The following is a 27,963-nucleotide window of genomic DNA, read 5'->3' on the forward strand; positions in this document are numbered from 1 at the left end:
ATATTTAAAACCTCTAAAATATATTGTACACATTTATTTGCAAATAAGCTCAATGAAATTAAACTGTAACTGTGTTTCCAATAATGTCTTCGATGTATTGCTCGCCATTGTGTCGGATTAACAGCTCTAAGTGATCGACCTTAATCACTAAATGGCGGCCGTGATTCAGTGGTATAGCTTTACATATGACGGACATCGCAGGCGCTTGTAAGACGTCCATTGTGAAACGTTTCCAATAGCACCGTTTATGTGATGGTGAAATCTGAATATATATATCGCTGAAATATATATCGCTTATCACTTGAGTCTGACACGATCGTTTTTAAATAGAATCACAATTTTTTATTCTTTACAAAATCAGTCTTTAAAGATTATGTGCAAATAAAATAGATAAATAGATAAATGGTTGTACAAACTTATAAAACAGATATTACAAGTATATCTAAATAAATGATATATTTATAAATTGTAATATTTGATCTAAAGTTTAAATAAATAAAAGAGATACTCGTGACTTACAATAAACGTATTTTTTTTCAATTTTTAAACAAAGCAAAAGTGGATAACAATTTTTCAAAATGTAAAAATCAACACAATGGTTGGTTTCTTTAATTAATCAATAACGTTTAAAGTTAATTAATGTCCAGAGTGGTTTGTACATTTTGTATTTCGCCGTATTTCAACGTTCGATGTGTAAATAGAACTTGATGCCTGAAATATCGAAAAAATAATTAAATCCGATCGTTCCGTCGAATTTGCAAATTGTATACTCGTGTAAAATCGAGTGCGCTTGTGTATGCTGATACGAAAAGTGGTAGTATATTTTTCTTTTTTCGATTATCGTTATCACTTTTTGTGTGGAAAAATTAATTCCGTGAAATGGAAGTGCAATCAATACGGCTTATCACGAAATAATAGCACGGCTTATAACGACGGTACATATTGGTATTGACGTCAGCTTCACAAAATTTCTCGAGTATCGCGGTCGACTATTTGGGTTAAGAATTCATTTTCAAGGTTCTACAAGCACGAGTATCTTATGGATATGAAATTTTCAGTGTACATTTTAATAACCATATTCCATATTGCATGCTGCGGTCCAAGAAAAATCCGCAGTTAATATTCTGCTAATCCCTGCTGCTTTTAAAGACCATAAGTAGTCGTCCGTAAGGTTTAAAAGATTTCGAGTAGATTTGTATTACGTATTTTATCTTCTAATTTTTAAAGAGAGGGTCGTGTTTAATTAATTGAAAATGACGAAACTGTAATGGAACATTATTATCAAATATTAAACGTGGTTCCATTGGGTACTTTTATGGTCTTTGCGAGATATATATGTATTATACGTTGCTATTAGCAACGCGTAGCGATGAACGATGGAGAGCAGTACCTTCGTTATCTCGTCTCGGTTGTGTACATATCAGTAATGCACAGTACTCGTACTAAATATCTTACAAATTCCATACAGATTTTCAGATTAGTTTCGAATAATACCAACACGACCATAATAGTCAACACTATGCATAATACACTCCTAAAATGTTTCTACAAATATATTTGTCCGAATATTTTTGTCAGCTACTATATCCTAACCACGATTTATTAAACAATATATAGATTTAAAAAAGAATATATAACGATATTACTTGTTTAGGCTAGATTGGTTTAACTTGTATAGTTTTAGTAACTGTGTAAGATCAAACAAGAACTTATCGTTAGTTTGGCGAGATTTGATTACACGAAGCAACATAATTGCTTTGAAACTCAGGACAGAAAACAATGTCAACCGGTAGACGCGTTTGTCTGGTGAACGTGTAACGCGTGAATAATAGATAGCGACAATCACGCGAACGCTAGTTACAGCTGACTTGGCTTACATTGTAGCATTCAAACTAGAGTATACGAGCCATAAGCACTATTGAAAGTTCAAAGGCCGACTAGTGAGCTTCATCCTATCTCATTTTTTAATCAGGCAATGGATCGACGAATCGTATTGATTTCGAGGATTATTATAGTTCTGTGGAAATTTTAAAGCGTGGTTTGTCTAATCTTGTCTCGTTAGCTACAGACTCTTTGGCGAGCAGCCTGAAACTTGATCCAGTTTCGAGAAAATGAAAAATTCGTTTCTTCTCTTTGCTTCCCTGTTCCTTCTTTCCTCCTTTTTCCTTTTTTACATCGCGTTAAGACCCGTTAAATAATATTGACTGCCGTGGACGCTGGCTGAGAAGTGCACTTTATAACTAGCTTTAAAATCACTGACGTCGATGAGGACAAAGGTAAGTTAGAGGGTCATTTATCTGAGCTGGTGTTATTCGACCTGAACTCTGCAGCTTTTCAGAGCTTCTTTCGTTTTTCTTTTAAGAGCAGAGATGTTAACTGGTCTTTTGTTACGTGTAAGAAGTATGTACTAAAGCTTATTTAGCACCAATTGGTTGCTCAAAGTCGAGATATACATACCTATATTATATTAATACGTTACAGAAGATTACGCGTTAGTTAGCTTATGAGAATTTATAGTGTGTCACAGATCACAAAAGCAGAATGACTACTTTTTCATAAACGATATATGTATATGAATTGAAAGTTTAACTATTACGCCACATACTTCTCTCGATAAACGTCGTCGAGTGCATATTGTTAAAGAATATTAGCCATTTGAATTAAATAGTTTCGAAGATACTAATGCTTCTGTGAAGTTTTTGCAGGCTGTTAATTTTTTATTGAGATACTACAAATTTTGAATAACTTCGATTAGAAATAAAAATCACATTACATTAACGCGTAGAATGTAACGTAACGTAGATAATGTAAATTATTACTTTCTTATAAAACGAAAGAAACTCTTGGAACAACCTAATATTTCTCTACTACGACGCTTCTACAGTGCTAAAATATTTGATAAAAATGTTAAGAAATTCTAATATTGATTTAAGCGTATCGATTTATCTGCTCTTCATATTTGATCAAACAGAAATTGTTAATTATGATTTCCACTTAAAAGCGGATTGCATATTATGAGGATAAATTATCAAATTCATCTCTAATATACACATTAGAGAATCATTCATAGCCGCAATCCTGTTTACCGCTAACATTCCTGGTACTCAATAATTCATTAGGTGACTGCTTTAGCCGCACAGAATACACCTGTAAATAATTAATCGCCATTAATATTCCATCGACTTTTGAAAATCCCTCATGTGATCTATTTCATGCGATGAGAATATGTATAAATTGAGATTGCGATCGACCATCCTCAGTCGGATAAATCGAGTGATTCAAATTATAACACAAAAAAAAGTTAAAACTAGTTACATTATCTTTTTCAATTTTTATGTATTATTTGGCGGAAGAAACTTTGGTAATTGGTAAGTAAAGTTCACCTCCTTAATGTTAATGATTTTAATATGTTATTAAGCTCAAAGTTCTAAGGAATTTTCTATATATATACATATACATAACTGTGTGCGTATATATATAATATACGTATAACAGCCAAAGTTCAGCTCTCAAGTGTACGCAAAACTTTTATGTTCATTTTACGCTATACCAGTATGTTTCATGAATTTGTTTGCTAACAGTATCGAAACAAATAACAAGCAGAGGACGAGCTATTCATGAATTGTTTTGCCAGCGTGTACGCTCCCAATATTTTCTATTTGAGAAAACATACTTGTTGCCATTGCAACTACAAATATTTTTACAGTCGACGCTTTTGCCGTGAGTCATTGGCTAACATGTAAAATCGAGAAAAAACATGGTTTATTGTGATGGAAATGTGGAAAACCGCAAAACCGATATAGAAGGGAAAATAAAGGAAAGGAAGGTAGGGATAAGTAGAAGCTTGGGGCCAAGTTTAATTCACTGAAACCGAGCTGCTTGTATTATCACAAAACAAAATTGCCAGTACGTCATTTCCGTACTCTCGTCCTCGCGAAAATGGTTTTGCTCGTGAAGAAAAAAACGAAGAGACAGGGAAGAGAGGAAAAAGCAAACGGAGAGCGCTTTTAAAAAGCTGGCGAACCGTGTGTTACCACAACGAGACACGCGGTGCTATTTGTCGCTTTAAATTGTGTCGCAACTCGTTTTTGAGATCTTTGCCAGGGACGCGTTAAAACACGCTGCAAATATATTTCTGGCTTTTCTGGGGTTTAACTGAAATATGGCAAATAACGTTGTAAAACATATGTACTTATGACTTACAGAGTAATTGAGTGTACAAAATATAATAGCCAGCGATTTAGGGCTTTAAAAGATCAAAAGAAAAGAAAAGAAAAGAAGAAAGATAATATGTTGCGGCAGTTTAAGTCGATCTAAGAAAATAGATAACGGGAGGGGAGAAGGGCAAAGCTAGTTAATTTGGAAAGAATCCAAGCGTCAATTTCAAGCATTTACAGAGAATCAAGCGGGCTGGTTAAGGTCGTGAGTTGAGCAATTATCCCGCGTTAGGTTCAATCAGGTTAGTCCCACGCGAAATTGATCCAACCATGCGAAAACGAGTGTATTCTGATTTCTGTCGCAGATACTTCTGGCTAGTGCACTTCTTTTACGCTTCTCATCGCGATTTTTAACGACTAACGAAGATGTACGGCAGTCTGACCGTCTACATGAAAATGATCATGATTGCGGTCTGTGTACCGCCTGCCCTTCTTTATGTTCTTCCGTTAAAGACTGGTAAGTTGATACTGATTAATTATGCGATCGAAATCCTATATAATGGCTACAAAAAATATTTGCATCATTATTCTCGTTTCCTAATGAATCGCTGTTTTAATCAAGTTTTATATTGCATCAAATTTCTGTAGTTACACGAAAGTACTAAATTATAGAAAACTTGATATACACGGATTTAATTAATTGATAAATTAGTCAATATATAGGCATTATTATTTATTATATTATATATTATAGGCATTATATATTAGTAATGTATATATACACTTTTGAATTTTAGCTTTCTATTATTCTTATATCCTTTAAACGTCATTTCAAGCTACAAGCGACTTTAACTCAAATAGCTCGATTTCAAGTTCTAACGTATACTGTAAAGCACACTTGCGAAGTGAAACAGTAAACACGATATGAAAACTCTCTCCCCAGTAAGAAATCGAATATCCAATTTCAATCGTGCTTCATCGATGAAGCATCAATGCTACGTAGAAGCATCGTGGCAGCCGCAATGCGGATCCGTTGCGGATTCGAACAAAAATTTCCTGGCACGATCGTTTTCGTAACGCTATTAACCGTTTCAGTATCAGGGATGTTTTAAAAATCCGTATCGGATTGTACCATGAAGCGCAATAGCGCTTCGTTTATTTATTTACGAGAAGTGCCGATCAACTCGATTGCACTGCTCTTTTTTTTTGTCGAAACATACCGTTCAACGCGTTCACGCTTCACTTCATCAGTTATATCAGAAACGTTACACTAAAGAGTCAAAAGGTTGCCAAATATTCGTGCTTTACCTTTTGTTTGTGTGACGTTCTGTAATTGGTTTTCCAATTCAAGAGGTAATTTATACATTAGTTTTTTCTTTATTTGGTTTACGATTATTTGAAAGAAAAGTAATTACGAGAGGAAACTCTGATAGACTAGCGGCAAGCTACGTTCGGAACCGAGCGCGTTGTGAATTGACAATCGTAACCAAACATCGCGACACAGTTCACCACACTAGCGTACAGCATGATCACGCTGAGTGGCGTTGAAACGGTTAACGTAACTGCGCGTACGACCGTCGAATGGCAAAGATATTCAAGCTGAGAATCGTCTTCAGATGCTATAGACGACAACTGTACTGACTTTCAAGGAGAAACCATTCGACATGGTCTTATGCTTGTGCCGGGACCTGCGGTTTGCAGTCTCTGCATCTGCTATCATTCGAAGCCGAAGTGGTGCCAGGTGATCTCATGCAAACCACCCGTAGTGAGTATATGCTCATTACTTAAACACTTAACACAACCAGAGAGAAACTAAAGCACACCGTTAACGCTTGCACGCTGGTCGTTAAAGCACATGCTACGCGAATAGGGTACACAGCGATTCATCTAACTTGCCTTGAATTACTTTTACAAAGAGAAACATGGACAGGAATAATTTTTTGTTACGAGTCGTTTAATTTATTCGTTCGTTAGGACGATTGGTCTGACAAATTCAAAGTCTTGTTCCGTATAAATATTTTTAAACAAGCACGTCATAAGCTTTGTATATTTTTTTTATCGCAACGAAGAAAGTTCAGAGAAATGTTGAAATTATTAATTACAAAAGAAGACATTTACGTAGTAAAAATGTCAGCGAAAACATTTGTGAAAAAGTTACTTTGTTATAAATTCTACAAAAAGAAATATTGAAAATCACGTCCCACTTGTTCAGTTGCACGTATGAAAAGTATTTTGCATTCGTGCAAAAAAATCCCTTAAGGATACATATTTTATAATAATTGGAGTGTCAAAGTTATTACGCGGATTGGCGTACCTTAACCACGTACCTTTTAATGAAACTAGGTTATTCATTTGTTATTCGTTCCTAACTTTCAACTTTATGATTTTTGCGGAATAAAATTTTATATTCCGGTTCAGTTTATAAATGATTCATTTTGAATTTAATAAAATTAGAGTTACAGCAGTGCAATTTAACAAAGAACAAATAATCATTTGTACTTTATTAAAATGTTCTTTTAGCGTCTCGTTTTAATATTTCTCTAATAATATTTTGTTAATCGTTATATTTAAATGAAGGTTTTCAAAGCAGAGACGTACATTAACGTAGGAAATGGACGTACATTTATAATGAGAATTCAGAAGCAAAAATATTTCATACAAAAATAAATATTCCCCATGTGTAAATAGCTACGTTATGACTTTTATATGTATCTAACGTTTTTCCATGCAAGGTAACGTATATTTGCTTCTTCGCTTCTTCGCTTCTGAGTAGTAAAACCTGGCATTCATGAGGCTGATAGGTAGTTACGCGCTGACAACGAAAAACATAAAATGAATAAAAAACATGAGCCATCCTATAAAAAAAATAAAACTGCTTTTATCTTCCATTACATATTCGTCAGAATATTGTTAATAAATATTTAAGTTCAGATTTCAGCTTAAATAAATGCATAGGATTGGACATTTATTTATATATGTATCTGTGAACGCTTTTTGACATAAAATTTTTATAACGACTAAAATGACATATTCCGATATTAAATTAATTTGATGAGAATAAAAACTGAATTTTTTAAACGAGATTTTGTATGAAGTTACATTTATTGGGAAAAATTCATTCTTTTATAATATGATAAAACGAGACTCATAATAGACTCTGTATAAATCATTTCATGGAATATTATGTGTATGTGCATGTGTTCTACGCTTTTATTATAAAAATGCTAAATGAACGTAACGATCAAATGCATCGACAAATGCATTGAACATATCGATTGTTATTTTGAAAAATTGATTATCTTTTATTTGTTTCGAACTACAAATTGATTGAGACATTCGTGTTTGCTAAATTGCGAATTTAACGCAATGAAGTCGTCTGAATCCCTTGCGAGCATGTAAATATAGCGTCGAATTAACAGGTCAATTACTTGAGGTTGGAACTGAAAGAAAGAGAAAGATGGAGGAGGTCTTGCCTTTAAATGCTGGACACTTCTAAAGCCCACAGTTCGCTGAAATTGCCAGAGAATTCAATTAAATGGCAAATTAAACCATTGAACTGAATCTGTTTCCAATCGTGAGCTTGGAGGTTCTACCCTTTGAATTTTTAAACTAGTCACCCTTCTTTTGTACGTATGGTAACGAATATAATTCATAAACTAATGAAGTGTGTAATTCAATTGAAAGCTCTTTTCACTGAATTCAGTTTAGACTAAGAAAAATGATATAATAACGAAATTATCAATTTACAATTTATAGAGCGTATACTTTATTCGAAAGTGAAGTTTATTACTGCAAATATTAGTTGGCTATTTATAGCCTGTTTGAAAAGGTGATTTAATTTCGATTGATTTTCGATAAGTTTTTGTTGGTTTACTCAGGTTAATTAATCTCCAATAAAATAGAAATACCAATCCGGTAGTATAATTGCTTTCTTGCTTATTACCTTTTTACTAATTAGCGATGCACGATTCCAGACCAGTAAATATTTTTCCATCGGGAGAAGTCAGGTCGAGAGATGCAAGATTTATACGCTCGTTCTGTCAGTTATCCCAGTGTCTGTTACGCGATAGAAAATGAACGAACTGAATAATAAATGCATTATCGGCATGAAGATTGCTTGATGTAGGCCACCGCTTTTTTTCTATCCTTCCGATACCATTTTTCTTTTTTTTTTTTTTTTTTTGCGAAACACTTTGCTAGTCGTGAGAAGCAGCAATTCCCTTCTGCGAATCAATTACGGTTCACGAGAAATTGTATTATAGCCTGGAACGTATTCAAATTATCTTCAATTATTCTCGGCTGTTTCCATTTCCATTCGTCTCTTACGTAAGTACTCGTTTGATGTACGTACATAGTGAGACAATAATCGTTAACACCTTTAATGTCTTCAGTATTATAGAATAAGACGCGAAAATACCTGAAACCTGACTTTTAGATTCGCGAGACTCTATAAGGCTTCGAAAGTCTCTTGTTTCAGGCCGAATAAAAAATTGTAGATGAAGAATTACATTGCGAGGTCTGTTAAGGAAAATTTTAAATCGTATCGTTGTAATAGGATTATTTCAGCGAGGGAAATTACGTGTTGCGTGCGAAGCCACGAGCTTTCTTTCAGGCTAATATACATAATTGTCCTATCGAACTTTCCATCTAAACCGTTGCGCTCACACGTGGATTTTGCATTTCAATTTTCTTACTTACAGTCCAGTCCAGTGAGACCAAGTTAAATTTTTCAGCCCTCCGAGGTAGAATATGTTTTATAGAGAGACGTACAACGCCATGAAGGGGAGACAGATCAATAAATTGGGTTATCTTTAAATTACTGACAATCATTTCATCGACGCGGTTTCACCGACACCGAGTCCCCCGGCAACGTCTGTCAAAGCTTATTTACCGATACACTGAAATCAACCACAATCATTTTACCGACCTCTTCCTTTGCTGACAGTTATTATACTCGCTGTCATATGTTATCGTTGATTATACATCTTTATTTACAAATTCGTTCCTGTGTATAACGAAACAAAGGAAGAAACGAAAATGATACGTTTCATGACGCATTGTTAAATTATTAATTAACGAGAGTTACATATCTACATGAATGCTTTGAAATGTCAGTTATAATTCATGAAAATGGATACAAGCCATTTTACTATACATAAATAGAATTATAAAGACATGTTACGTACTAATGCTTTTACGAAATATATTTCTGTATACGTTTGACGTTTCTGTATTATTCCTTATGTGCTTTCTGCTCTTGTGTTTAGCTCGTCGGAAGTAAAAATACGTTAAGCGAATCAGCTAATCTATTCGAGCGTTTCAACGGCTCAGTCTTCTCTTATGCAACTACCAAAAGAGAAGATAAGTCTTTGGTTATACAACATTTCATAACGTCCAAAGTAACGGGGCACTAATTAGTTGAAACTTTAAGACAGACCAGATATCAGTCATCGTCCGTAAATACATTTATTACGATCGTTTAAAGTTTAAAGAAACACCGTTATAAAATCGTAATACGAGACAAAGCGATTCAGAACTCGAATTCATTTGTTGGAACGACGCCATGGGCAAAAGTAGATAATGGAAAACTTTCTTCCAAAGACCATTTGATAGCGCCGACGTAATCAAGAGTGTGACGATATTGCCAGAGACGTTTCTGCAAATAGAAGACTAACTTATTTACGAATTGCCGTAACACGATTGCCGCTGGTAGTATGGTTAGTAATCGCTTTATTGAATTTTCGCTTGATGTGACATCGTCGAGAGTTTCTAGCGAAATTCTTCTCCCTGTAAAACTATGTTTCTACAGCAATGGCTGTAATTTTCGAGTTACCGTTTGCGAAGAAATCTTTTTCTTTGTTACGTGTAATAGATTATTTTTAAGTTTTAAGTTTTAAATTACATTGGTAACCTTCTATAATTTATTACTCGAAGGTGGTAATTTTTTCTTAAATAGTTTGTTTTTCCTATAATTATTTTACTACAGAATCCTCAAAAACATGATGTTTGTATATATATCCTGAAATATTATCAGTCTATTGTCAAGTTATAGAACATTATGGAAATTGCCAATTAAAGTCATAAAAAACAAAAAATAAGGAAGTTCGTTAAAATATGTGATTTTCCAATCAAGATATAGAATTTATTCGAGTAATATAGATTACGGTAGAGATGGTGACGGTAACAATGAGTGGACTGATTCTTCGTGCGAAAACAAATTGGAAGCGCAGAGCGATGTATTGTTTCAGCGAATATCGATTTTAAAGCACGGTTTTAAAGTACGTGTGCGTTTGACTAGGTGTGTTAATTAATATTGCTGTCTGATTTTCGATATGTAAATACAATATCTACATATCTTTAAACTTATGATAATTGAACTAACAATTATTTTAAATTTAAATTAAACATGATAATTGAACTAACAATTTTTTTAAATTTAAATTAATATTTATCCTTTTAAATGCAACAATTTTTTTTAATAATAATTTCACGCGTAAGTCAGCTGCGCACATATTTGATCGTTCTTTAAAGCTTGAATCTCTGCGAAGAGAAAAAATCTTTCAACCAACAAGAACTGGTTCTACGTTTTCTATCCATTTCCTTCCAGATAAATCTCTCTCTATCTAAAATCCTTATTTCCGTATTTCCTTGAAAAGGTTAAAGTCGTTTTGTATAAAATCCAACGTAGAGAAGAAGGAAGATCCGCAAAAGATTCTTTCAGCTTTCCCTATGTTTGAGCTCGAATCAAAGCAATCCTATTCCCAATAGGGTGACTATGCGTTTAACTTCTCATAGAATCTCTCTGATTCCGTGTGATACCTTCGGTGTTTTTGAAGTATGTAATTGATGTCGTAACGTCGACGCTTTGCAGTGCGAATTCAATTTTGAGTTGCAATTTCCCTGTTTGCGTGGCAAAAGCATAAAATCGATAAACACGTTTTCTTTGCCGATGGCGCACTGTAAATATAAATATTTGAATAAATATCGCGAATTTCATGTTGCTAAAAGATTTATACTATTTATTCGTAAATAACTGTTGGATATGTTTAAGTTGAAACCACTGCATTAGGTCTTTTTTCTTGTTTAAAATTATTTGTATTGGTAAATTGAATGAAAGTTCTAACATGTAATTTGTTCTTCTCTTATAAATAGTTTACGGAGGATAAAGCGTGGGTAACTCACGACTGTCGCGATCATGACACTATACATACCTATGTATAGCACGTATACTAAGCTAACTAAAATAGCAAGTCAGAGAAATGGAAACTTAGGAAAATCTAAAGGAAGATAAAACGTTCGAGCCTTGCCAGGAATATAAGATGCTAAGTAATCTTCCTAAGTAATCTCCTCCAGCTTTTTCTAGTTTGATCAATAATTATTAGTACATGTTAGGAAAATAAATAGAATTTTTGTTCTCAAGCGAGGTATAATTTAAATTTTGTATGTACACAAAAATGTTAAATATCTGTAATAAACATGGTATAATCAATTTTTTTACATAAAATTATATTGTATAGGCTATTGTTATTTAAACATTTTAAATTGGATGAAGGAAAAAAATGACGCAAATAAAACGTAGGACATTTTAATTAAAGAGACTAATATAGAGATTTATCTACTTAACTGTGATTAAATCATCTCCACTTAACGCTCTACCTCTTCTATTAATTATGCTTCGTTAAACTATGATTACAGAGGATGGGTTTTTTGATAAAATGACATTCTGACAAATATATATAGATCGATATATATATAGATATAGATAGACAAATATATAGATTCTTACAACAGTAGTTATGAATGAACAGTAGTTATTGTATCAATTCCGTTCTTCAGAAGCTTCATTTGTGAAAAGACAATTCGCCAGAATATGGATTCACTGTAGTTATAGCTGTAGGATTTCAATCTAGTTGACAGACTTGCTTTACGTAGAGAATATCTGTCTCTTGTTCTACCTTATCGCGATTCTCTCCTCATCTTATACGCTTTGTCGAGCAAAGTAATATTGGCATATATCTCGGCTCTGGTTACAATCATTAGTTTCCGCCTAAACGGTTAGAATCACATAGCTCGCGCTCTACTCTCGTTTATTCAACATTCAGGCCATATGGTCGCATGCGACGAGTTTTATGTTAATTCCGACCGATTACAATACCTTTCTTTCGTTTACAAGGAACGACGAGACTGGCAGTTGCGTGATTTCCAATGCAAAAGCCGCGATATCTGCACGATAACCTAACCTCAACCGATTTTGTTGTACTATTCTTATGTGGACTTCGTTTGTACCACAACTTCGTCGTAACAAAAATAGAATACGTAGAACACGGCATTCCGTTATGCGATATTGTCGATTCCTAACATCCGAAAAATCAGAGATAATTTTTTCCCTACAGTTGTACATTTGTGTGAAAAATTACGAACGTAAAGTTGTTTGGTGCATGCACAGTCCTCCCCTCCCCTGCATTTGCGTGGACATGCTAGAAAGATTCACTTTTCCACGGTGAAACTGTATGAAATGTATTATAATTTCATTTTTACAAAGGTCGAACATCCTACTATGCATAAATTTAATATTAATATAAGCAGGTTTCGTGTTAAGTATTACATCTGACGTATAAGCACACGTGTGTACGAGCCTTGGTTTTAAATGTCTTATAGTAGACACCGAAAAGATTATTCAGTTGGATATCTGACTCAACATCAATATTTTACTAGGAGATAACATGTTAAGAACACGTTGGTGGATGGCATGGGAGATGATGAATGAAGACATACTTCTGTGAGATACATAAAATAGTAGTCAGAACGTATTTTGGCGCTTGGGGACAGCAACAGCTGGTGATACTGTCATACACCTCCATTTATAAACTTTCGAAAATCGATGTGACCTTCAAACTTTAGTGTATTCTGTTTCACAGCACAAAATGTTTCCGAAACGTACGTTTATTGTTACAATGAACTTGACTAATGGCTCTGAAATACTATCCTTGAAAAAACAATGGGGGAATTGGAGCAAAAAAAAGAAGGAAATAAACAAAGACCTTGTTGGTTCGTAAAAATAAAATATGCTACAGGAAAAACTTTTTCCAACGGATTGAGATGCGACGAGCTTTAAAAGCTATGACGCGAATCGAGCGTTTGTCTACAAGAGCGCATTTTCGGTGGATATATAGATATACATGTATATGTGACGAAATATACTAAAGCAATATTGACCCTTTGTCGCTGAAAGTATCAAACTACAAAACTTCCTTTCAAATTTTCAGAATAAGGAAATCAGGATCATGATAAATAATTGGAACATAATTAAAAATAATATATCTTCTCTATAAGATAATGAATACATTGGTTCATTTAATTTTTATGGATATTCAAACGCTTCTGTGAAATAAAACGTCAAGATTATAGAGTATAAAATTCATAGCTATGAAATAACTAAAACTCTGATGTATTATTAAAAATATACGTTAGGTTGTATGTAGTGATACATACAAAGATTACATGTACAAACCCATAATTAACACAATGCTACCGCAACCATTCTGCAATCTACCTTGCCCAAAACACTCTTCCAGTCACCTCCAAACTCTTCAATTCTCTCCACCTAATCACCCACAAACCATTCACAAACATGCAATTCGACGATTGATCTGTACAATTGATCGATTTCTTTTTACTACAGCCATGCAGAAAATTTCGCCTTGGAAAAGAATGTTGTGATTTCGAATGTCTGGATCACCTGAAGAACGTTACCGGAAGTGGTAAAATTTATGTCCTTGAGTATAAGAAATCCTCCAGCTCCTCGACTCAGCGACAAACGCTACTCTGGGTGATGAGCGTAATGGTGCTATTGCGGCTTGTTTAATTTTTCAACAAGGATCCAGATGGCGCCGTTGACGGAATTCTTTCGCTATAAACGTCAACGATCAACATCAGCCATCAGGCAATTTCATATTTGTGACTTATTTCTTCTGTGTTATTTCTTCTAATTTTATTGTTAGTTCTTCAATTTGTATTCCAAAAGATTGAACTCTTTTTACGTGCGTGTGTGTTTTTCTTTTTTTTGTAACTCGTCGAGTTGCAATTCTAATTTTTGCACTTCCTCCTTCATGTCCTCTATGTGTTTCTCGAACTCTTGTGTCGTCCTGTCTTTGTCGGAACATTCTACTTGAAGATCAGCGAGTTGATGCTCGGGATCGTAATTCAATTTTTGGTCGTTAGCAGTAATAAGCTCACGTAACTTCACTTTTGAACTTGATCTTGTTTGGTCTTGATTGTGTTTTCGTGGTGCTTGTGGTGTTCTAAAAGTAATCGTCACGTTACTTGCATTTTTAGTGCACATTGATACACTGCACTCTGCAGTTCTCCTATTTTCAAACTTGCTTCATTTAAGGTAACTTTATGAATTTCCGATTGATGCTTTAACATTTGATGTAAGCCTTCTATTGCTGTTTCACGTTCTTTCAACTGTTCATTAAATTCGTTGTTTAGCATATCCACTCGAGAAATTCCGAGTTCTTGAGCATCGTTTCTTCTTTTAGAAATTTGGCCTATTTTCTCTCGCCTGCTGCTACATGTTGCTGTCATTTTATCAACTTCTTTCTTCTTTTTTTTTCTTTTTTTTTTTTCTTGAACTTAAAATCTTGATTTAAGGTTTGTGTTTCACTATATGATTTATTATTATTAACTAGTTCAACATTATTTTCAGTAGATTTTTTTTTCGCGTGATTTTTATACTTATTTAAATAGTTTTACACGAACAAATGCATCGTACGTCAGATATACCATTTTTAATAAATTGTCGCCTTTACAACTCGAGTTACCTCTGAACGAGTCGCATGATTGATCAATAAGCCATGAGTAATTATGCAAATTCAGTTTTTTTTTCATCTATCTATCTGAATATTATAACAAAGACTTTACATTGAATATTTTATTAAAATTGTAAGTTTTTCATAAACGCTTCAAAATCCACAGTCTATTGATCAACTCCTCTATCCTTTCTCTTTCTCCTCACTAAAATAGATAAATTCCTAATGTAGTTTGTGGATAATATTTCTTTTTTTTTTTTTTCTAAAGCAAATCACATTTATCATCTGATATATTTTTTTAAATAATTTCTGTCTGTACATTTTCTTCTTTTCCCTTACTCCTCTTTCTCTTTCTAATGAATTCTTTTTATTCCGTAAAATAGTTTTTGTATATTCAATTTTGTTAAGTGCAATCCTTATTTCTGATAACTTACTTTTATTAGATAATTCTTGTGAATCTTCTACTACATCTTCCATATCATTTTGAGTGCGGCTTCTACCTTCAGTAAATTTAATATCTTGAACCGTATCATTAATTTCAATAGCTCTTTCGGTATCAAGTAAATCGCACTTATTATTTAATATACCTTTTGAATTGACTTCTGTCTCTGTAGTTTCTTCTTCTGTATCTTCTTCGAGTTTTCTTCGTTCTTCTAATCCACCTTTCTCATTTTCTAGGATCTTCCTTGTTGTTACGCCGCCTAAAACATCTGCACGCCAGCCCGCGCCAGCTCGCACCACCGGACAACAACCAGCCTGCGTAACGTCACTTCGACCCTCAATAAACCTAAGGACCCACCATAACTTTCACTTCCCTGTAGTGTTTCGCCATGTGTCTTCAATCCGTTTGTCTTGAAGAATTTCTAAAGCTTAAAAATATTCTCGAAACACAGTCGGTTTTTAGAGAGGTCCTTGGGTTTATTAGACGTACTTAAAACACGGAGAAAACGGGTATGCACCCATTAGGAAAATCCGAATAGCCCTCTAATAAAACAAGCTATGTTTTCCTCACGCACACAGTCATCTATCCACCACGATGGTAGGAGACTTCCTACTCATCCCTTCGAGCAGTAGTGCAGGTCATGACCAATCGACACCGCGGTTCGTTACCCTCACTTTTCCTAACGAAAGTGGGGACAACGAATCCGCGTTCTTTAGGCACAGGGGCATACCCACACCGAACTTTTCTTCTGTATTAGAAAAAGAGCGACAGTCAGTCTAAAAACTAACGCCTAACGCGGCAGTCTACACATAGCGCGAGAGTCGCATACTTTACGAAAATCTTTTGTCGGTTCTCGGTGTTGTCGAACATACATCTTCTCTCCTAAATATATTATAGTGCTAAGTACATTAATACATTAATCTCCATTATAAGAGCCCTGCTCTAGCGTACATATCTATCACATCTTCGTGCGACAAGTTGTTAACTATTTATTTCTCTACGTCAGTGTAATCTGTAAAGTGTTGGAAATATATAATTTATAATTCAGTGAATCACAGTGTTATACAAACTCAATCACCCCTATTATCTCAACGGAAATCAGGGGATCGATCAATTCGTGGTGTCGATTGATATAATCGTACGACCCCCGTTGACGTCTCTCCTCGCGGTTACGTCTCCCCGCAATTGGTCGGAATTTACACTTGTATTTTCATCTTCTTTAACTTCGACTTTATCCGATCTCCTAGGTCTGCCTCTATGTTTCGCTTCATCAGTTGCTATTACACCCGTTACTGCATTATCATTTTCTACAGATTTATACCTATCGCTATCACTAGCTGTGTTCGTTAAAAGAACTTCCCTTCGTTGACGAACTTATCAGTTGTTTCGTTTTCACTATCTGAAATTGATTTTTGTTTAACACCTCTTTTTTCTTCTTTGGCAAATTTATTTTCTACATTTTCCGATGCCTTTTGTTTATTAATTATTTCAGACTTGTCTTCGATTAATTTCGTCTTTAAAGCGCTTCGCAAAATTTTATTTGTGTTTGATTGTCTGGTTTGATTATAAACAATTTCTTCAAATTTTGGCGAAGTAGCAGGCTTTGCAGCAACATTATAACGACTGCTCCGTTTACTACTATCTAACATAGATGGAGATGGATTCTTGTCATCTTTATTCTCTAAAGACTTCTCTTGTGTATTAGCATCTAAATTTCTCGACATAAGATCTGCTGAAGTTTTTTATTCTGTAGTGTCACACGCATTTTTCGCTGTCATCATTTGGTCTTCTTCTATAAGCAAATGTTCATTATTGTAAGCATTATCTCTTGCTTTTTGTATGGATTCTAATGATATATTTTGTTCAACGTTGTCTATTGATTTTGTATCATTTTCAGCAGTTGATTTACTAACTGCTTCTAATTCCTTCGTTTCAATTTGGTTTTCTTTATTTGTATCGCCGTCCAAAATATTTCTCATTGAAATATTATCCTTCTTGTTATGATCTTTTTCTGCTTCTCCTAAACTTTTACTTTTTTTGTCGAACCGTTCTTGTAAATTTTGAGTATCTTGTGACGAAGATGGTGACAAATCATTATACAATACTGCAATATCTTCTTTCCTTCGTTTCACAGACTCTTTCTGGTATTCTGTTGAGCTATTGACATCAAACATTAAGTCTGTTTTAATGAAAATATAATCCTGTGAAGCGGTGTCAATTGATACTTTCTTTTCATAAGAATTTTCTACATTAGACTGCAATTCTTTTGAAAATTCTTTCAAAACCATTTCTTCATTTCCTACAGTAACGTCTGTTTTCTCCAAGCTTTTGTTCAAATTATTAGAAACTAAACTACCCTGATAACTCCGACTAGTCGCTGCTTTAATAGTCTCCTTTAACAGTTTTCTTAACTTGATTTCGTTCTGCTTCTGCATAGCGTCTAGTATGGCCCGAATACTTGGATCCACACCAGTAGCCATAGGGCTAACAGAAGATGTGTCTTCTGATTTTTTGCTCATAGTGGTTATTGTACTGTTGTTGGAGTCTGTACTAGCGAAGCTATTGCGACGAGTACGATAATATTTAAAAGAATCCAGTTCTTTACCTGAATATTCTTCTTTTCGTGACCAGTTTCAATTTTGGTGATGACCGTAGTCCGCTTTCCGTAGAAGTCGTTTTCACGCAAAGTGAGCTGATCTGCAGAGGTCCGCTGATCCCTCAATCTTCAATGATGCACGTATGCCGAAATGCGTAATTTCGCTTTCTTGAAGTTGATGGATCCTGGCACGGATCGCCAAAATGTCACGTAAAGTTGGTACTTGGGTGGTAGTAAGAAGGCTGCGTCGTAACCCAACTACTTATTTTCCTTTATAAAACTTTATTATAAACACAAAATAACACCGAATCGGAGAATAGGGGTTGTATGAGCACAGCAACTAGAAGAGGAACAAGAACTGTCCAAGCTGGGTGAAGTCTCGGTTTATATACGTTTTGGTTTTAGGATGTTGAGGGGCTAGGTGTAGGTTATGATAGTCGGTCGCCTCGATCGCCTCGCGCTCGTCGCAGGCTTCGATGGCGTCCAGGGGTAAGAGGAGGAGAATAGCAGCAACAACCCCGGAGGTGTCCGAAGAGTTGGAGGCGCAGATGAGGACGAGCTCCCCGGCGGACATCAGCGCGAGCCTGACGATGCACGTGTCCGAGATAATGCACGTCGCGACGACGTCGTCAAACCTCAAGGGGACCTACATCAGATCCCTGAAGAACGCGGCGAGCTACATCACCGCCGCCTGGAACACGGAATCCTCGAGGAGGACGAGGCCAGCGCGAGACACCGACACGAGGCTGTCCGTGCTGGAAGAGGAGAACGCAGCCCTCCGCCAGGAACTGAGGAGACTGGCTGCACGCGTCCACGAGTGCCCGCGATGCACCGACGCGACGCCCGAATACGTCCGTCCTCCGCGGGAAGGGGGAAACGACAGGACGCGTCTAGACGCCCTGGAAAGAGTAGTCCGAGAACTAGGACCTTCCATTCTCAGGATCGTGGAGGAACGATTCGGGGGCACGCGATTGCAACACACCCCCGAAGGACGACCGAGCAAGGACCGCTCCGTCGATCCCCGCGCTGCCCAAACAACGTCGCCCCCAAGGGAGCATGTAGTCTGGTTCTTGGTGTCGGGTACTTTCCTGAGATTTAGTATCGTATACAGCACCCGGGCAACCCTAGAAGCCATCGGAGTTGGGATACGCCCAACCAGCGCACTCGGTACACAGTACCGGTTACCTCAAATAATCGCCCGCAGGAGGCACTCTCGTCTCAGGTCGAACGGGGCCCTTTCCAAGCCCTTCCGTCTGCCGGGACGGTATCCGGAGCAGGTGGGACGCTGCTCACACGCCGAAGGCCACTCGGAGGACTTTGTCCCCCTTAAACCAGCCCTCTTGCCAGCACTTGGCCACAACCACTGCCACCACGAGTCCATACCCATAATTGGTCGAGCCGAGGGTTCGCTACTCCCTCAGAGCTAACACTCGACCGCCCGTGGTACCGTTCATATGTCAACGGTGGGACCGCGCGTGTGGATGTACCGCCACGTCTCTGCTGCACGGTTTACTTGCACACCGTGCAGTCAGACCCAGATGAGACTCACGTAAGCGGGAGTTGAGGAAACGTACCTCGGCGGCTCTCCCGACGGTCTCACCCTTGGCATCAGGATCGTGGGTGCGCTACTACCCAAGGCTCCGTGGGGAAGATCTTTGTCTTACACCACAGCAACCTTCCTTGCGGTGTACATAGAGGACTCACGTAAGCGGGACGCTTGTCCCGACGGTCCTCCCTGGCTGCGGGACCGTGGGTTTGCCAGCCCCCATAGACTCGCAAAAGCGAATCCTCCCTGCGGAGTCCCCCAAGGGAGCAGGAGGACGGGGGATGGGAACTGGCAGAGACGAAGAAGAAAAGAAGGAGAAGGGGGAAGAAGACGAACGGGACGAAGACAGCAGCCGCCGCCGTCGGAGGAGAGGCGGCGAGGAAAGGATCGACCGCGCTACCACCGACGCGAGCACAACGGCAGCAGCCCCAGCCCGGCAGGACTACAGGCGCACCGAAAGCGAGCGCCCCCGCAACGCAGAAAGGACCACCGCGGACACCCAAGGCGGTCACGCCCCCTCGCGCACCGCGAACATCCGCGGTGACCCTGACGTTGAACGAGGGAGCGAGAATGTCGTACGCCGACGTCCTGGAAGCAGCCAGAACGAGGATCCCGCTATCGGAGCTCGGCATGGAGCGCTTAGAGATGAAGAAGGCGATGACGGGTGCCATCATAATCCAAGTCCCCGGAAACAAGGACAGGGGAAAGGCGACGCTACTGGCGACGCGTCTGCCCGAGACGCTGGACCCGACGGCGGTGAGAATCGCCACACCGACCAGGATGGTGGAGCTACGCGTGACCGGTATAGACATCTCGGTCAAGAAGGAGGAGTTGCGAAGAGCATTGGCCTCAGCGGCAGGATGCGGCAGCGCGGAGGTGCAGGTGGGCGAGATCGGCGCCACCAGAGGCGGCCTCGGGTCGGCATGGATCAAGTGTCCGGCAGCAGGAGCCCGCAAGCTGGCCCAGGCGGAGAAGATAGCCCTGGGCTGGTCAACCGCGAGGATAAGGGCCATCCCGAAGCGGCCGTTGCAGTGCTTCAGGTGCCTGGAACTGGGGCACGTACGCGCCACCTGCGTATCCGGCGAAGACCGAGGACACCTGTGCTACAGGTGCGGCGGGAGCGGACACCGCGCCAGAGACTGTCCCGCGTCCGCTCCCAAGTGCCCCCTGTGCGAGTCGCTCGGAGCGCCCGCGAATCACAGGATGGGCGGAGAGGCATGCACCCCCCCCCCCCAAAGTCAAGAGGAAGAGACCGATCCGCCAACCAGCAGCAGCAGCAGCCGCGGAAGGGACGCCAGGAAGCGCCGCCGAACCAGCAGCGGCGGATGGCCGGGAGGAGGCCATGGAGGTGACCGCATAATTCAAGCGCCTGCTGCAATGCAACTTCGGTAGGTCGAGAAGAGCGCAAGATCTGCTCCTCCAGACCATCCGGGAGAACGAGGTCACCCTGGCGGCGGTGGCCGAACCGCATCGCATTCCCGACTCGCCCAACTGGATCGGGGACCTGGACGGATCCGCGGGGATAACGTGGACGTCAGCCTCGGGCGTCCTGCTGGACCGTGGCAGCGGCTTCGTCTCGAGTGGCGGGGAGCAGCGGTGGTGGCGGTATACGTCTCCCCGAACATCGACCTGGCCGCGTACGGGGACTTCCTGGATCGAGTCGGCGAGTGCATCGGAAGATGCCTCCCCCGCCAGGTACTCGTCCTCGGGGACTTCAACGCCCACTCGACGCAATGGGGAAATCCCAGGACCAACTCCCGAGGAAGGATGCTCACCGATTGGGCAGCGGGTCTGGGGCTCCTGCTGGCGAACAGGGGCTCGGCGAGCACCTGCGTGGCGTGGAGAGGATCCTCGGTAGTGGACATCACGTGGGCTACCCCGGAGCTGCTCAGGCGAATTCACGACTGGAGAGTGGCCGAGGGGGTGGAAACGCTGTCCGATCACCTCTACATACTGATGGAGGTGACCCTGGGGGCCGAAGACGACGCCGGGAGACGACGACGACCGGGAGAAAACCGTCGCCGCCCGCCACCGCGATGGCGTCTCAAGGAGAGGGACAAGGAGATGCTACGGGCGGCCACGATCGTGTCCGCCTGGAGCTGGGACGCCCGACGGACGACCGAGCAGGGAAGCATCGACGAGGAGGCGGAGGAGCTCCGAAGATACATGACCGCGGCGTGCGACGCCTCGATGCCACGCTCCGTCCCGGGGGGTGGACGCGACCAGGGAACGTACTGGTGGACTCCGGAGATCGCGGAGATGCGAGAGAACTGCGTTCGGGCCCGCAGCAGATTCCTAAGGGCCCGTCGTCGCAGACTGACGCGCGACGAGGAAGAGATCTCCAGCTGCTGCGAGGAGTACAGAGAGACGAGACGCACGCTTCAGCGGGACATCAAGACCGCGAAAGCTCGGTGCTGGACGGAACTGATCGAGGAGGTCGAATCCGACCCGTGGGGACGGCCCTACAAAATAGTCACGAAGAAGCTACGACCTTCGGCGCCCCCGCTGACCTCGGACATGGATCCGGCGTTGTTGGACAACGTCATCGGGACGTTGTTCCCGCCGGAAGACACGGACGCGAGCCAACCGGCGCCACCCTCCCCCTCCGTCAACGACGACGACCGCAACGGGATGGAGCGAAGAACTGCAAGTGACCGACGAAGAACTCTTCGAAGCAGCCAGGATGACGGCATCCCGCGACGTGGCGCCGGGCCCCGACGGAATACCTGGCAGGGCGTGGGTGGAGTCGATCGTCACCATGGCTCCCCGCCTGCGACACCTGTTCACCAGATGCCTGGAGGAGGACGCCTACCCCCGGACATGGCGGACGACCAGGTTGGTCCTGCTGCGGAAAGAGGGCCGCCCGCCGGACTCGCCGTCCGCGTACAGGCCGATATGCCTGCTGGACGAGGTGGGCAAGATGCTCGAAAGGATCATCGCCGCCCGGCTGGAGGCCCACATGACCGAGAGGACGCCCGGATGGCACGACAGCCAATACGGATTCCGCCGCGGCCGCTCGACCGTGGACGCGGTGAAGAGGCTGAAGACCATGGCCGAGGACAAAGTCTCCCGAGAAGGGGTGGCGGTGGCGGTATCGCTCGACGTCACCAACGCCTTCAACTCGATCCCCTGAGCCAGGATCGTGGAAGCCCTGCGACACTTCAAGGTCCCGGCGTACCTAGTAGGGATCATCCGAGCGTACCTGACCGACAGATACATCGTCTACGCCGGGATGTACGGGGAGGAAAGAAGACGGATCGAGCGCGGCGTTCCGCAGGGGTCGGTGTTGGGACCGATACTCTGGATCACGGCCTACGACTCCGTCCTCCGATGTCCGATGCCCCCGGGAGCAGGCATGGTGTGCTACGCCGACGATACCCTGGTCCTGGCCGGGGGACGGTGGTGGCACGACGCGGCGAATCGCACGGAGGACGCCGTGGCATGCGCGGTGGGCGCAATTCGGAGGCTCGGCCTGACGGTGTCGCCGGCCAAATGCGAGGCACTGTGGTTCTTCGACCAGCGACGAAGAGGAACATCTCCTCCCGGACTGTCGGTGAACATCGGCGGAGAAGAGGCGGACCTTCGTCCCGAAGGCGACGGCCGCAGCCAACGCCTTGTGCGGCCTCCAACCGAACATCGGCGGAGCAGGATCGAGAGTCCGCCGACTCTACGAGGGAGTAGTTCGGTCCCGAGTCCTCTACGGGGCACCCGTCTGGGCCAGAAGCTTGACGGCCAGTCGCCGCAGCCTGACACTGCTGCGGAGGCTGCAGAGGACGACCGCCATCCGCATAGCGAGAGGCTACAGGACGACGTCGTACGCGTCGGCGACCGTGCTGGCGGCGTCCCCTCCATTCGAGCTGCAAGCCCTGGCGCTCGAACGCGTATACGAACACCAGAGGAGCCCGACGCCATCCACCGCCAGCCAGCCGGCCCCGAACATCCGGGAGGAAGCGAGGAAGGAGACATGGGAACGATGGCGCTCGCAGCTGATCCAGGAGGACGCCGTGCGGCCGCACCGGGCCGTTCGCGCCGTGCTTCCCAACTGGGAGGCCTGGAGGGATCGAGGCGGAGCGCCACTGACCTTCAGGATGACGCAGGTGCTCACCGGCCACGGAGTATTCGGCGAGTACCTGCTAAGGATTCGGCGAGAGGCGACGTCCATCTGTCACCACTGCGAGGAAGAGGAGGACACGGCGCAACACACGCTGGAGTTCTGTCCGGCGTGGGCGGAACCACGACGCGTCCTACGACTCGAAATCGGCGAGAGCTTAGCCCCCGAAGCGGTCGTCGCGGCCATGCTCAGAGGGCGCCAGGAGTTCGCCGCCATCCGCACTTACTGCGAGCAGGTCATGCTGGCGAAGGAGCGGGCAGAAAGAAACCGGGAACGAGCCCGCGATCCGTCCAGGACATCGCAGCACCCGAGAAACACAACGCGCCACAGGGGCGCGACGCCGCCACCGGCGCCGCCGCGGCCACCGTAGAAGCGCGAAGAACCAGGAAGAGGCGTCAGGGGACGGGGTCCCCAGGATGACGCAGCAGGAGCGAGGCGCTAGGGGGCGTGGTCCCCCCCCCCCCCCCCCCCCCCCTAGCGGTCCAAGAAGAGCAGGACGCCTCCCTTCGAGGAAAGGAGAGATAGACGCCCGGGGGTAACCGGTAGTAATTCGGGAGAGATCCCGGGTGCATCTCGACTCAGGCGTCAGGACAGGCCACCGTGGAGTTTTAGTCGGTAAGAGTCCGACACTACCCGCTAGCGGGTGTCCGTGAGGATTTCTCCACGAAAAAAAAAAAAAAAAAAGGTGTAGGTTATGATGTAGAAAAGTGTCCGAAGGTCGGGGGTCCATATCCTATCTCTGATGTGGACGGAGGTGCGTCACAGCCTTGGTGTATGCTATGATGATAAGGTGGTGATGTGTCCAAAAGTGTCCGAAGGTCGGGTGTCGATGTATTATCACTGATGTAGGTTGAGATGTGATTGATGTCACAAGAGCTTGGTCGAATATTAACTTTCAACAACTCTTTTCAAACTCACCAGTCACAAGCCACGGTTTACTGAATACATCTTTTTGGAAAATCCTTTTTAGATTTTCGTACAAGGAACATGGTTTGTTTGACAAGGGATTTTCTTTTGAAGCAATTTGGGGTGACAAAAAGGTCTTTTTGTTAGGTAGCTTATCAATAAAAATGTTTTATTAATGACGTAACTGGAACGAATACTAACGAATTTAAATAGAATCGACGACCAAATGGAATATATCTTCTTTTCAATTTTCATAAATCGAAAGCCCTATGGATACGTATAAATGTTTCTTTTACTCGTAGTAAATTATTATTATTCTATTATACGTGTGTATACTACAGAAGGACCATACTAATAGGCACCAACAGCTTTCATCTAACATAATATTTTCATGGAATCTTATAATCATCTTCGCCTCATTGTCTCCGAATAAGTCGTATTTAACAACATTTCGAATTTCGATTTGTTGAAAAAGCCGCTCAAATTGATGCACAAATTTGACTTCGCAAATCGCCTTTTTGCACTCCCCGTACTGGCGAGAACGAAGATAAATGTTCGGCACTGAGCTACTGCTCAGTTGCTACGAGTTAATCCTCGTTTTGCTTCAAGTAAATGAAACGCTCTAATCTGTAAGACGTCCATAAGATTCGGTTGACGGTGGCTGTTTCGTGTTAATCGGTGTCTCAATTTTCTAATTTAATTATTGTGCTCGATTTAATGACATGGCGATCTGGTCCAAAAAAAAAAAAAAAAAAGTGACTCCTTTTTTTGCTTTGATATAAGATTTTTATTTTTACGTATGAAATATGGCGAAGAAGTAGTGACCTCTCTTTTATCGATGTAATCATATTAGGGGAACGCAGTAAATGGCTTCTGCAATATCATGGAACTATTCGTATCCCTCGATTAATCAAGTTCCCCTAGGTCAGTGGTTCTCAATTCTTGAAGCGTTTATCGATTAAAAAATAGTTCTAAATCTTCTTCGATTTTCTCCAAAGAATTTTCAAATTGAATATTTAAGACAACATTTAATGAATTCAAATTGAAACGCCTTATTTTATCACGTAAACGATAATTAGGAAAGAGAAAGAATTCGTATTCTATATAGAATATATATTCCATGCAAAGTGTTCCAACAATTTTTAAACCTTTACAAATTTTCCATAACATACTAAAGGAATGTCAGTAATTTGTCATCTCAGTATGCCAATTTCCTTAAATTATGCCAATTGCCAATGTATGCCAATTTGTATAAAATTTAAATCCACCTTTTATTGGTAATCTAAAAATCATTACTTTCTTCAATAATATAGGAAATAATACCTTAAAAATTGCTCAAGAAATACGCAAAATGCGTCGAAGGTAACCGAGCCAAAAAGATAATAAATAAATAAATAAAAAAGAAATAAATGAATTTAATAGTAAACACGTGGATACTTGTTGAAATTTGCACCATTTGACGCGAGCAAACCGTTCGAAAGGAAAACACGTTCAGCCGCCAAAGCTGTGGAATTGAGATCACTTAATTCCGTTTGAATCCATCCATTCTCGTTTAATGGCCTATTTGTTTTCAATATCATATCATTTCCAAACATATCGTTCCTGAAAGGCGAAACAAAATGGCAAAACAAATGTACAAAGGTGTATATCAACGTAAGTGTACCAGTATGTCTATATTCGAGATTATTTATCTATTCAAGATAGCAAAGTAAAAATACCATATAGAGGATTTAATTAACGTGTATATCTACGTATATATCATTATATGTAACAGTAACATTATGTGCATATGCGTATAATATTGGTTAAATGTTAAATGTTAATATTGGTTAAATGCGTTAAAGTGAAATGTTATTATGTTAGTTTTTTGCTAGTTAAGTATTGATCGATTAAGTTACTGTACCTTTGTTCCGATAAATGCGTGCCATTTCCTCGAATCTAATATCATAGCAAATGCCAATACCTATTTTGCAGCCCTTCACATCGAACGTCGTTAGGGAGTTACCAGGACTGAGTGAATCACTCTCTCGAAAAGTAATCTTATTAGGAATGTCGATGTCGAATAGATGTACCTAATAACATAAAAATGTGGTCGCTAATTCTATTGCTGCAACTTTTGTAATTTAATATCAAAGTTACCAACTCCTAAACTTTAATTATTTTTTATTTAATAACTGACAGCGTTTTTATCACTTTCTTTTATTAAAAAATCCTATCATTTAATAATGTTTAAAAAGGAGAAAAAATAAGTATAATAATATTTTAAGTATGTGAAAAATTTATACAACACAAACACATTACAACAAAAATGGGCGTTTCCCGTATCATAACGTATTTTATAAACCGTAAATTATAGAATTGGTTATAGTATACGTATGTACATATGTATATTCCTAAATTATTCCTAGATAGAGTCACTTTCTTCGCCCCAATATTTTCAAATTCAAAGCCATAAAGGAATATATTACTTACCTTTCGGTGTTTTGCTATCAAAGTTCCATCGGGACCCCAAATAGTACAGGTATTGTACAATTTATCGCCCCCTATTTCAGGCATCGTACCACCAACTACATAGATGTTGTTTTCTTTAGCTGCGTTCGATGAAGCAACGCTCGTTTCACCATCAGGAATACTCTCGGCGTATTTTGGAAAGTACTCTGCATTGCAATATTTCAATTAATGAAAAATAACTGTCTTTTGTTCCAACCATAAATTAAATTGAAATGTTTGTCAGTTTTTTATTTTTTAAATTATTAAAATAACTAAGTTTTATATTTCGACTTAATTAAATATGCAATTACTTAGCTAATAGTATATATAATAAATTGTTTCTACAGGTTCAAAATGAAAAATGAATGTTTAGAAATATTTAATTACGACAATGCTATTTGTGTTAGCATCAGTGGCTTGTTACTCAACGACTTTGCTAGTACTTTTTGAAACATAAAGTTAGTTTTCAATTAACACTTATACTAGAGGCGGAATTATACATGCAAAATAATTGATAATACTAATTTATAAGTACCTAATTATTAGTATCTTAAAAAATATATTTATACAAAAATCACGATAATCATGAAAATGGGGAAATCCTATATTCTCGAATCAATTCACAATTTATTTTGTATATTAATTAGATTCCGCTCTCATCAGTACGTACTCACTGGCGACATCGAGAAAATGTATCGGCAATTCCTCGTACGACCAGAGGATCGGAAATATCAAAGGATATTATGGCGCAGCGCGAGTGGAGAAACAGAAACATATGAGCTTAACACAGTAATACTCTTATCATAGAAATAGAAGCAGTCCTCAATTCCCGCCCTCTAACTTCTATCTCCACCGATCCAAATGATCTCCTAGCCCTCACTCCCGGACATTTCCTCATTGGCGA

General features: G+C 40.6%; 1 protein-coding gene and 1 long non-coding RNA gene across 3 annotated transcripts; one reads left to right on the top strand and one right to left on the bottom strand.

Moving 5' to 3' along the window:
• Positions 1 to 19: 19 nt before the first annotated feature.
• On the bottom strand, positions 20 to 27,417 carry LOC126876728 (omega-amidase NIT2-A-like). 2 transcript variants are annotated; one of them, XM_050639611.1, is made up of 3 exons: positions 27,042 to 27,417; positions 26,473 to 26,641; positions 20 to 711 (listed from the first exon to the last, which is right to left on the bottom strand). In XM_050639611.1, the coding sequence occupies exons 1-3, from the start codon at positions 27,123 to 27,125 to the stop codon at positions 680 to 682; spliced, it is 285 nt and encodes a 94-aa protein (XP_050495568.1). In that variant the 5' UTR covers positions 27,126 to 27,417; the 3' UTR covers positions 20 to 679. The 2 variants fall into 2 exon arrangements, with proteins under 2 accessions (XP_050495568.1, XP_050495569.1); XM_050639612.1 differs by lacking the exon at positions 20 to 711 and adding an exon at positions 2,819 to 3,147.
• Positions 18,340 to 25,292, top strand: LOC126876744 (uncharacterized). The gene is made up of 2 exons (XR_007694476.1): positions 18,340 to 18,427; positions 24,349 to 25,292. It is a non-coding gene; the product is annotated as an uncharacterized LOC126876744 (long non-coding RNA).
• Positions 27,418 to 27,963: the final 546 nt, after the last annotated feature.

This window comes from Bombus huntii, unplaced genomic scaffold (assembly GCF_024542735.1).
Source record: "Bombus huntii isolate Logan2020A unplaced genomic scaffold, iyBomHunt1.1 ctg00000091.1, whole genome shotgun sequence".
Taxonomy (NCBI): domain Eukaryota; kingdom Metazoa; phylum Arthropoda; class Insecta; order Hymenoptera; family Apidae; genus Bombus; species Bombus huntii.